We start from the raw sequence: 12459 nt of genomic DNA on the forward strand, positions 1-12459 counted from the left end.
GAAATTTTTATTGCTCTTTTCATGTTAGTTGACAATTGACTTTGAAAGATTTATGTCAACTTACAGTCAAAGATCATTTCTCAGAGCCCCTTTTCTGGCCTGAAATCAGGCCATTTTGATCATGTTTACTAGCTCATTATCCAAATCTTAAAAGTGCATAGCACAGTGGTAAGGAATTTTACTACCACTTATGGAAAACAAGCTTTGGAATGTTAAAATTCTTTTGATCATCACCATTGTACCCTGATAACTGCATGTAAGATGACTAGATACTGTTTTGTAGATAAGAAATGTCAAGATCCTTTCCAGGATCTGTTTTAGGTAAGAGGTTCTTACTAATCTGCTGAGGCAGGTCATAAAATCGTGAAGATATAATATCGTACTTATTTAGAAAGTAATTTTTTAAAAGCATCTGTTCTGTTACTATAGCCAGCCCAGAATTAAGTAACAGGTGTATCCACATATTTGGCTAAAAGCACAGTTCCATGACAGGGCTGGACACCGGCTTTAGAAGACAGAGGGAAATTCACACTTTTTTGCATTCAGCGGCAGAATAAATTGCAGGTGGGGCAGAACAACTCTAGATAAGAAGGAGTCTATGCTTCTTTAAGTGAAGAGGAACTTTTTTGGGGGGCAGGATGAATACCTCTACAATTCCTGACAAAGGAACTCACATGAAAGCTGGAAAAAAATTAGGTTTATTAAAAGATTCCATTTATATTATTGTTTGTCCCACCCCGTTTATATTTTACATTTTACATTTGCCTATAAATGCAAGGGCCTGAAGTCCATGATTCAGATTGTCCAGCATGTCTTTGTAAATATTTAGGCCGGTGCTGCATCATAACTCCACCAAGCAGTTATGGACGAGGGCAGCCCAGATATCCGCCAGTAGTGCAAATCCTCTTTAGTCCTAGTTGGTATCAGAGGGTCAGACACCCAGCAGGAAGGCCCTGGGGTCCCGGTACCCCACGAAGCAGGGTGCTGCCCAAAAGCCGACTGGCTGTGCTCTGCAGGCCCTGCTGAGGTCCAGGGCGGGTGCGGGCAGGGCGGCCAAAGGGAAGCCCTCAGAGGCGGCTCCTTGCCGGGTCAGAGGCGGTGGCCGGGCCACGTATGAGAGCGGCAGGGGCAGCACGGCGCCCTGAGGTCCGTAGGGGAGAGCGGGGCTGCAGAAGGGCTCCGTCCTCAGCTCCTGCAGCTGCCGCTTGAGCTTCATCCGGCGGTTCTGAAACCAGGTCTTGATCTGGGGGAAGGAGAAAAGACGAGGTTACAACGCCACCGAGGCTTGATTATCTCGTTGTTTGGGGCCGTGCCGGGGCCATTCCCCGGGCCCGCGCCGCCGCAGCGCCCCCGCTCACCTGCACCTCGGAGAGGCGCATCCTGCCCGCCAGCTGCCGGCGCTCGGCGGCGCCCAGGTACTGCTGCCGCTGGAAGGAGCTCTCCAGGGTGCTGATCTGCTCCGCGCTGAACGCCGTGCGCAGCCGCCGCCCTCCGCGCCCGCACGGCTCCTCGGGGCCCGCGCCCTCGGGACCCTCTTCCGGCACCGCTCCCGACGGCCTCCCGCCTGCTCCTGGGCACAGGGACAGAGAGGAGGAGCAAAGGGTCAGCCAGGCCCGGGCACCGCGCGGGGAACAGCCGCGCCCTCCGCCCCCGAGCAGCCGCCTCGCAGCGGTGCCTTCCCGGAAGGCCCGGGAGTGTCCCAGACCCGCCGCGCCCCGCCCGGGAGCCCCGGCTGTCCCGCGGTACCTGCGGCGGGAGTGGCCGCCCCGCTCTCCCTGCTCCGGCCGCCTGTGCCGTCCCCGTCCCGCGGGCCCGCCCGCTGCTCCGGGCTCCGCTCGCTCTGGCCGAGGCTGGAGCCGGAGCCGGGCCCGTGGCCCGCGGACGATGCTCGGTGTGGGGAGCCCTCGGCGGGGCTCTTGAGAGTTTGGCTGCTCTGGGACAACCATTCCACGGAGAAAGGGGCCTTAGTCATCGTGCCTCGTTTCGGAGATGCCGGAAAGGAGGCACGGAGCACGGGCCTCTCCTTTATAGGGCAACTCCCGGAGGAAAACGCTGTTTGTGTAAATACACATCAAAGGGCCAGATAAGTATCATCTAATTGCTATCAGACCTGCCCCCCAACAAAAGATATCGTTCACACATTGCCCCAGCTCGCGGAGGCTCGGCTCCGCCGTGTCTGCCCCTGAGGAGTTCACTCCGCCGTCAGTGATTTACAGCTCTTGTTACATCCTATCCCCATGCAAATGGCATTTATGGAGCTGAGCAGCCTCAAACGGCGCTGGGGAATGTACCCCCGGGGGAGCACAGCATCCCCGGCAGCTGCAGGGAGAAGGAACGCTGCTACTTCCGATCGCCCTTCCCCGGAGTTCCTCTTCCATTCCTTTTCAAGCACCAGGCCCGCTGTTCTTCTCAAGCCTGCTCCTCTCGGGGCTCAGCATTGCGTTCCCGAGACAGCCTCAGCCAGGCAAGTGGAGAAACTCACTCACTGGGTTCTCCGGGATTGCAGCATCACGTTATATTCACCAGGCACAGGCTGAGGAGTTTGGAGGAGAAGGTTGTGACACAGAAAAGGGTAAATGCCAAGGTCATTGGATTCTACAAATCAACAGGCTTCTGGTCATTTATATAAAAGTATGGTTTCTGGACTAAGGAGTCAGAAATGACAATTATTGCCTTAGAATTCACATTCTGCTGAGAGTTCTGAAATTACAGAATTCATGTCATATCTTCCCTCCCAGATCTCTTGCAGCTATGCAGGTCATCCAGATTTTTCTGCTATCTTACCTTTTTTCTTTTTACCACCTTACATGTGTCTTTCAGAAACGTTCCCGTTCATCTTTGGGTTTTGTGTGCCACAGGAACACTTGGCTGCTGCAGTAAAGCCTCTGTAGTACGTTGATAAAAGGCTCTTGGTGCTTTATGGGCAGTTTTTCACCGCAGGGTAGCCATGAATTCCCTCCCCTTTTCACCCTCCTGTCCTGTGCAAGAACAGAGTGGGACTTGCACTGCGTTGATAATTCCTATCACAGCCCTGCTTGGTATCAGTCTGCCTCCAGAGATCATGACTGCACATCTCATTTATCTGTCCTTGTTCTTGCCTGCCGCTCTACACTCACCCACCACCTGCACACAAACCCAGTGCTCTGCTGTCTGTCTGCCCTGTGACTTGGCCAACCTGCTACCCTTCCACTTTGGCTGCATTTCTCAGCCTTCACTTTCTCTGTGATAACAGTTACTGTAACCACAGTTCCAACTCTTTCTTAGACTGCTGGTGAGGCAGAGGTTGGAAGACTGAAAACCCTCCTACTTAGTTTATGTCTAAATCTTCCAGTGTATTCAATTTTAATATTATACAGATACATATTTTTCTTCTATATTTTCTTCTATATTTTTCTTTCAGTAGAAATTTCATTAAAGTCCTCTTTGTCAATCTTTTCCTAAACCAAATATTTCATCCCCTCCACTCCAAATACAGTTAATCAAGAAATCCATTAATCAAGAAATCCATTAATCAAGAAATCCTACAGTTTTTTGTTCACCAGAAAATTGTATCACTGAACAATATTCAAGTATGACTTGTGAACCACTTCTAGTCTCTGTCTGTCATTGATTGTTTATTTTCATGGCATAGTGTGAGTCCTACTTTGCTCTACCAGTGATGACACTGTTCAAGAGTTTGTCTCTAACCGAACAAAAATAGAAACACGATTGTCACCTTTATTTAAAGGTGTGTAATAACTGATCTAGAACCACAACCATCCATGATCAGAGCCCTCCTGAAGCCCTTTGTTTCTGGCCTGTGTAGGTAGGGACTGACCTTGCAGCTTGAGCCACTAAACAAGCTTCCTGGAGGAAAAATGGTAAAAATGTGTAAATAAACATTCAAGCATTAATGCCTCCCATATATCTACCTGAAGAGGTCCACAAAACATTTCTAGCATGGACAAAGCCTGTCAGACTCACTCACACAGACAAAGACAAAGACACACACACACACACACACACACATATATATATATTTGTGGTGGTTTTTTCACCAAACAAATTTAATTGTTTGATATCTAATTATTTGAATCCTCATCCATTTATCATTCCCAAACATTTTCCAATTAACAGTGGAAAGTTTAGAAGTTTGTTTGAGCAGAGAGTACAAAATTGTTTTTAAATTTCCTGTTTTATAACACACACCCCCACCAATCCCCCTACCCCACCTTGAATATTTCAGGTTCTTAATTATTCTTTTCTTTGGGTAAATGTGAAGACTTCCCCCACCACAGACCTGGGGATAAATTTTAAAATCACAGAACTTCTGAGCATTAGACAGTTCTGTTGGCAATCTATCTCACAGAGCAGACCAAGCAGGCAGGAGATGGAGAGGAGACAGACAGGAATGTGCTCTGTTCCCTGAATTACTGAAGGACAAGGCTCTTGACTCGGCTGCATTTAACACGTGGCCTGGCAGCAAGCTCTCCAGTCAGAACTGGGAATATCAGTGCTCCTGGCTGCTTGCAGAGTCTTGCCAAGCCTCCCCTGCAGCCAGGCAAAATGCCATTCTCAAGGACTAATTCTCATGAACATCAGAAAAAGAAAGTGTAACTTTTCTGCAAGCTTCCTTCTCAATCTAAGTATTTCTGATCACTGTAACAGCATTCTGCACCACAGATGGGGCACAATCCCATCCCAATGAGAAAAAAACATCCCATGTGCTCAGAATTATTTCCAGTCTTAGTTCTTACAGAATATTATGTATAATGTATGCTACTTATTTTCTTCTATATAACGGATATATCTCTATACAAATACTTTAAAAAATATGAAATAGTCTATTTCTATGACATTACTTTTTCCAGCTTTATGTCAACAAATATACCTTGGCAAGCTGTCATATAGGACAAAAGGATACATCACCTATGATGGAGGTCTAAAAATAGAAAATATTGAGTTTTATCATCCACTGATACATCTGCCTTTACTGATTTGAAGACTTTTTACCATCTGAGCTGCAAATTACATCTTTATACACTGCTGGTTTATTAATTGCATTGCATTGAAGCAAATGGCACTGCAGAAAGATGGTGTCAAATGCTGAGCTCCCAGAGACACAAATTGATCATGGTGTGACAAGATTAAACCAAATCTCATTTCCATTACACATAGAGTGTGTAAGTCTCCTGGACAGGTAGCAGATGACTGCTGAATGTAATGACTGCTACAATATTTAACAGCTGCTAGTTTAATTTTATCTAATATTCTTAAACTGCCTTCTTTCTGTTTCTATCTATTATTCATTAAATGCTTGTTTGAAAATCTCCTGCTAAGCTGTTATTCAGAAATACCATGTTTGAAATCAAGTGATATTACCAATGGGATGCAAACCTGCTCATGCTAATGAAATTTGTCAGAGTAGGGCAGGGACAGGGACAGACAGCAGCTTTTACTCTGCTGCTACAGGGGGGCAGAGACAAAGAGCTCAGACATACCAACACGATTGCCACTAGCAGGAGTCTGGAGATCCATTACCATTGATAATGGTAATACTCTATGCAGATGTTTGCAGAATACACAGCTGCCTTCTCTGGGGAGGCAGCATCTTCCCCTTCAGCTTTGCAAAACCCTTCACACACAACACTGGTCTCATGTTGAGGAGGTTCTGCAGAACTTCCTACTTGGCTGCCTATGAGACAGTTGATAATATTTAGAAATATTGGATAATTGATAATAAATAGAAATACTTTGGGATTATATCTCAGCCTTTGAGAATTAATTGTGGCTCCACATCTTGCAGCTCAAAGCTCAGCTGTGCCCCAGTAAGCCAGCTCAGAGCCCTGCAGGGGGGCAGGATTGTGCTGAGATGTGCCCTCACTACTGGAACTATGGAGGGGCCAGGATTGTGCTGAGATGTGCCCTCACTACTGGAACTATGGAGGGGCCAGGATTGTGCTGAGATGTGCCCTCGCCTTTGGAGCTTGGAGGAGCTGAAGGGAGCAGCTGAGGGTGTGAGGAGCTCGGCTCCCCTCCGGGACCAGGGAGAGCTGCCAGCGCTTGGCCTTGCTGCCGTGGGTACACAAGGGCTCAGGAAGGGACTGTCATTTTGTACCAGCAGGGGACCCTTTCCCATGGGAGGGTCCTGTGAGACCAGAGCAGAGGGAATTTGTGGTTCTTAGGAGTAGCTAGGAGGTGATGCAAGTCAAAGAGTAAAAGCCAGGCTGTTCATGCCACACGGGGCTGTGTGTTCACCTGAGGACATGCAGATTTCCAATGAAGACCATCCAAGGAAACGAGGGCTGCTGGCATCTGCTATGCATGATGTTATCCAAACATTCCATTTCTGAGTAATCACTATTTAGGACTTAAAAGCATTACAAATGGCCTCCAACTAATCACTTAATTATCAATTATTATCATTATCTTTCCTCTTTGACAAAATAAGAGCAACTTTTCCACGAGGCATTTAAAGACCATATGTGCATAAATACCATGAGAGCCTGGTATAAACATAGTGACAATGCACAGATGAAAATTTAATGTCTCATCATGTTTGGAATTGATCTAAATCAACACAGCACTCAAAATGCCAAGAGCTCCCATGTCTCCTTAACACAAGGCTGCCACCAGCAGCTAAAAAGAATCAGTGAAATGTTTTAAAAATATATATATTCTGCAGAGACAAGCTGCAAATATTAATAGAGAAAACACTTGTTTTAGTGGCTCCTTACCCAAATTTAAGCTTATTAAAAACAAGTCAAATTCAGTATGAAGCAGGACCACATTTAGAACATGTACTGCTCTTGTTACAGAAGTAAGGTCTTTTGTTTATTTATTATTAGACAAACTATTCTAGCTGGAAAACCATCCAAGTTTCAGAAATGTAAATCCTACTTCAGCACTCATTGCTATCATATTGCCAGAGGGAGATCTCTATGGACACTGCTCAAATGAAACTGCTCAGGAATCTGAAGTTGGTTTAATTCACTTTAGTTTAGAAATTAGACTTTAAAAACAATTAGACACACTTAGACACCTTGCAATCTTTTCAAAACTAACAGAGAGGCTAACTTCACATTTTACATCAGGGCCTTTTTCTTTGTCAGTCTTTGCTGAAAGATGTTTCACGATGTTTACTTCTAAAGTTACATTTAGCAACATAAAAGAATGCATTAAATCAGAAATTTTCAATTATATTCGTATTTCCCACAAATACTTTCTAAAGAAATTCAGAAAGAAATGAAAGAAATTATACTGACCAAAGCATCTGTTATTCTTGAAAGTAACTTTTCAATTTCAGCTATTAAAGAATGAATAATTTTCTCCCTGGATTCCAGAGTTAGCATTTGAGTATGATGAGTCAGCCAGCAGGGGAATGAGCTACCACAGCTGGCAGCCCTGGGACATCTATCAGCTCTGTGCCCATCCTGGTCTGTGCCATACAACGCTGCTTTGAAATGCATTGGTCTCAGCAGTGTAAATGTTTTACTATCTCTTCCTTCCCCTCTAACTTACACCTAAAATAAATCAAGCCCATGTATTGCTCCAAAACCAGTCTGTTCAAATTAAATGGAAATAACCTTTACCTTTTTTTTTTTTTTTTTACTGACTTCAAGGCTCTTCTCCATTTCACATTTTTTGTTATTTCTCCGCTTCATCTGTATTCCCCACTATACACCATTTCTTCCTATTTCCCTTATTCCAGTCACTTCCATCAAGTATCCTGCAAATGTTACTATTGCCTGAAGAAGAGAAGAATTTTGGCAGGATATGTAACTGTAGCAACAGAGCATAAATGACATTGTATGTCTGCCTTCACTTATACCTGACATTCCCTTGGTTTACTGATAAGGGAAAAGCTGGGCTTAGTGGGTGAGGACAGAAATATAGTTGGGTTAAGATGCTTAACACTGCCCTGTAACCTGCAATTCGATGTCTACGTTTCCTCCAGACAGTGCAGTGTAATTCTTGTGCCAGGTTTTACAGAAATGAATGTATTACACATGGATAGAAGGTAAACAGCATTTAAGACTATGACGATGTGTGTGCATGTTTCTAAAAGACTGAACGGAACAGCTGAACGCTGACTATAAATACATCTTCATTTTACAAATAGAATATTTAAAAAAACCCTGCAATTTCGTGTTTGCATGTTTCTAAGAGGCAGACATCTGAACAGCCGATCGGTTTTCGGTCTCCCTTTGCTCCCGGTGCAGCAGCAGCATCTAAAACGCTGCAGAGGGCCTCGTGTGCCATCTCCTGGTCATGGAGAGACCTCACAGCCAGAAAACTGCTACAGACAGGAAAGGGAAGTGCTACAAGTTCAGCTGAGGCAGTGATAGAATCAGGGAATCTTTCGGATTGGAGAAAACCTCTAAGACCATCGAGTCCAGCCCTTAATCCAAGCTCACCACTGAAGCATGTCCCTGAGTGCCACATGTACCCGGGAACACTCCCGGGATGGTCACTCAGGTCCTGGCAGCTGAGAGGACTCGCCCAGCACACGGATGGTGCATGGCAGGCTCGGCCTCTACTGCCCCTGCTGCTGCTTTTAGCATCAAGTCACTTTTCACTGCATTAGCATAGGTATAGAAAGGAAATTCAGCATCCCTCTAGAACATCTCTGACATCAGTTCTAGCAACTCGTCCCACAGCATCACCTACTTTTTGTATGTATCAGTGGAAGAATGCAAATAAACCCCTGAAAATTGAACTGACTGGAATACAATTAAATTAATAATAAAATTAATATAATTCCCTGATTGCAGGTAAGTATTTGAATTAGTGCCCAATTTACTTTACTGAAGATCTCTACTGAGTCCCTTCCTTCACAGGAACAAGGAGGCCTGGGCACTTATGACAGAGTTTTATCTCACTTGTTCTTAAAAATTCACAGGAAAGCAGATCTCAGAGGTGTGTTAGAGATGAGTAACCTATTCCAGTGCTTCACAGGAAGCTTTCCAATGTAAAAACTGAAACAAAATCAGCCGTGTTTCAAAATCAAGTGCTTAAGCTTCACAAAACACACACAAAAAAACCCCCTCAAAAACCCCTGCAGCTACTAAAATTTTTTACAGCAACATTTCACATTCATAGGTCTGCTCAATCCAATCTTGTCTATGTAAGTTCAATTCTTTTGGTCTTTCTCAGTCTATGATTCTAAACATATACTTACTGTGGTCCTCTACTCTCTCTCATTTTGGCTGTATGTGTCCTAGCTGCAGTGCCCAAATGGTAAAGTATTCCTGCTGATGCTTCTCTATTGCCAAACAGAACAAAATAATTACCTTCTGTCTTGTGCACCTCAGGTCTACTCCCCCCACCTTCTTCTTTTCTTTTTACAGACTGTACACATGGATTCATATTCAGCTAGTGATTTGTTATGGTCCCCAGAGATTTTTACTGAAGCTCTGTAGTTATTTTTCATTTAATATTTATCCTTCAAAACTATAAGAACTGAAGCTGAAATTTAAGCTGTTATCACATGATAACAGTTCAGAGTTCTTGTGAGTTCTAAGCTTGTATATTGTGTAAGTGTGCTTTCCATCCCACCTTATATTTCAGCAGTAAAATTCACAGACATTCCTACACGTTCCATACAGTGTAGGCTGGGAGAAGACTGCCTTATGGTAATCCTGGAGAGTTTGCCTCCCTCATCAGAGTATGCAGAGTCCCAGGCAGGTCTTCTCTTGTTACTATGACTGTGACAGTTCCCTTCTCACCACCTGGGTGTGTTGTGCACCGAGCATGTTTTACCTCATTACTGTAAGGCAGAATAGTTTGCTTCCCCCCATCTGCAGGGGTGCCAAGGTGAAGCCCATCTGCAGATCTTGGAATTCAAACAGCAGCACCTGCATTACATGGGGCAGCTAATGAGCAAAACAGGACATTGCATATATATGAAATTTTAATTAGCACAGATTTCTTTACTTACCCCCACAGCAGTTTCCCTGGAGCTTCACTCCTGAGCAGGGCTCCAGTGCCTTGGGTCCTCTTTGGATTGCTGCTCCAGGACTCCCACTGTGGGAACGCTACACTTTTGATAAAGCCAAAGCTCTCACTTATTTTGTGTCTTGTCCCCAAGGGATCTGCACCTGCTTTTCACTCATAACATCTGCATAGTCCTAACCCCACTCAATTCACTTCACAATTCAACAAGCATGTTAATTACCCTTTGAAATGATGTATTAACCATTTGTGTATTCACCTTAGAGGCCTATCATCTGAATCTGAGCAACCAAATATATAATCAGGCCAGGAGGAGCTGTTGTCAAAGCATTCATTGACTTCAATGTACAACATGCTGTTTTTATCTCTTGGGACAGTTACCTTGACCATTAAGTCATTTAAAAGTTACTTCATGGACAAAAACATGCCAGCCTTTTCAATTAGTCTCTATGCTTGCAGATTTTCAGTCAGCTTTTTCAGTAACTCTTCTAGTGCCAAAATCTTTCTGGCTGATTCTCTGTCATTCTCTTTACCTTGCCTTTCCACTCATTCCTGTGGTCTTGCCCATTTTTAAAAAGTAGTATTATTTTCTGGTTCTCTGCGAACTCACTTTTCTTCCTCAATCAAAAATACTGTAATTCCAAGATTATTTCAATTTTCCTTCTTATTATTATAAAACAGCTTTAATCAGAAGTTAATGCAATGATACATCTAATTAGCTTGATAGCCTCTGACCTGCATTCCTGGTTAACTTTGATTATGACAGGCATTATTTAGAGGGGAGGCAGTGGAACAGCAAGCACTCCAGGCTTTTGTACCATCTGATACTTATCTCTTCTGGTAAGCAGAGAGCTCTTATTGTATAATAGAAAGATATTTAAAAATCCATTTTTACTGTTTTGCTTTTCACTTGCTGATAAAAATTTTTTGTCTGTCCAGTTTTGTTCCTAACCTGCCATGCTGTTCTTTTATATTTGTTCTTGATAATGTAGCTGTCTTGTTTCTGTTTTTTTCCCAGTATTCTTTTTTGATTTTTTTTTCATGTAATTGATGAGCCCCTAATGCAGCCACAGTGCTCTCTGAGTTTTCTTTCCTTTGCATGTGGATAGACTGTTGTTATACTTAAATACAGCCTTAGAAACTCTTCTTAGAGACTCTTCTTAGAATCTCTCAGCTCTCTTGAACTTTTCTTTGTGTTTTAACTCCTTCCCCAGGATCTCAATTCAATTCCTTGAATTTGTTGAAGTTTGCTTTTTTGAAGTCCAGTGTTATTATTCTGCTTCTTTCATCTCTTTCTGTCCTTTGAATCATGTACTCTGTTGTTCCATGGTTACTTTCATCTTGATTGCTTTCCACATGCAGATTTTCAACAGTTCATCTATTAAACACTGTAAAATCTTAAACAATAACATTATTCCCTATGGTTCCAGCACTTGCTTGTATACACAAAGCTATATCTGAAGTGTGCTCATGCTGGGCTCAGAGCAAGTCATATCCAGGCTGTCATCAGAGGGATAAGAAGGTGGTGTGGGCAGGGATGTGAGGACAGTGTACTTCAACACATCCCCTGGTCTGGAGAAACAATAAATGAGAGTCTTGATGTGACATTTCCAAAGAGATCATCCTCACACTTTTCAGATGCAGCCTAGGATATTCAGTATTTCATCAGCTTAGTTGATTAAACAGCACAACACAATTGTTTGGCACTCTAGTGTGTTCTTCACATCTTTCTCTAGGTTTCAGTCCATTATCTTTTATTTAAATGAACTAATTTTGGGGGATTTTTTATTCCCAACAATGGTCTTTAACAGAATTATCCAGCCTTTGACCTGTCGTTCACCTGCACAGAGAAAAGTTACTCTGCTCATGTCTGTGGATCTGTACTCTCATCTCAGGAATCATCTGCTCTTTTCCACCTTTTATTTTCAACTCTCTTGCCCTTTCACTTCCTTGCATCAAGAAAATGAGAACTAGGAGATCTCTTGAAGGGATATCAAGACACTTCTTTCCCAGAAAACCCAAACTTCTTCCCTTTTCCCCAGAAAACCCAACAATCCTAGTCTATGACTGTGCAGCTGATTATCCTGTAGTTTTGCTACTTAGGTGAATAATTGACTACTGTTACTGTTTATGAATTTTATCACATATGACAGCAAATAAGCATCAATTTGCAGAGTTGTTGTCATTCACTGATGGATTAAAAACAGCCACATTAAATGTTTCTTCAAACTTGCTTGCTGCAGGAATTTTAAAGTAGGAATTCAAAATGTGAAATCTTTTCATTAGCTATTAATATTTGTGCTGCTGTTGTTGTTGTGGGGTGGTGCCTAAACACAAAATCTGAAATGCCTGATTGATGGAAACACCCCACAGTAGTACCATAACTCAATACTATCCATTAATATCAATATAAAATTTGATACACTGAAGCACTTACCGAAGACACGAGCTGATTTTTAAAAACTTGTATAGCACCAGTTATTGTCATAGAATAAACAATATTTTCTAGATGTAGTAACACAGAGC

The 12459-nt window shown here is 43.2% G+C and overlaps 1 protein-coding gene across 2 annotated transcripts; it reads right to left on the reverse strand.

Moving 5' to 3' along the window:
- Positions 1-680: 680 nt before the first annotated feature.
- On the reverse strand, positions 681-12421 carry LOC139595646 (homeobox protein vent1-like). Of its 2 annotated transcripts, XM_071439186.1 has the most exons (3): positions 1747-12421; positions 1359-1570; positions 681-1243 (listed from the first exon to the last, which is right to left on the reverse strand). In XM_071439186.1, the coding sequence occupies exons 1-3, from the start codon at positions 1970-1972 to the stop codon at positions 932-934; spliced, it is 750 nt and encodes a 249-aa protein (XP_071295287.1). In that variant the 5' UTR covers positions 1973-12421; the 3' UTR covers positions 681-931. The 2 variants fall into 2 exon arrangements, with proteins under 2 accessions (XP_071295287.1, XP_071295286.1); XM_071439185.1 differs by having other exon boundaries at positions 1359-12421.
- Between the last annotated feature and the right edge of the window lie 38 nt (positions 12422-12459).

Source organism: Agelaius tricolor, unplaced genomic scaffold (assembly GCF_023055355.1).
Source record: "Agelaius tricolor isolate 1412-34295 unplaced genomic scaffold, bAgeTri1.0.p SCAF_13, whole genome shotgun sequence".
In the NCBI taxonomy this organism is placed as follows: Eukaryota; Metazoa; Chordata; class Aves; order Passeriformes; family Icteridae; genus Agelaius; species Agelaius tricolor.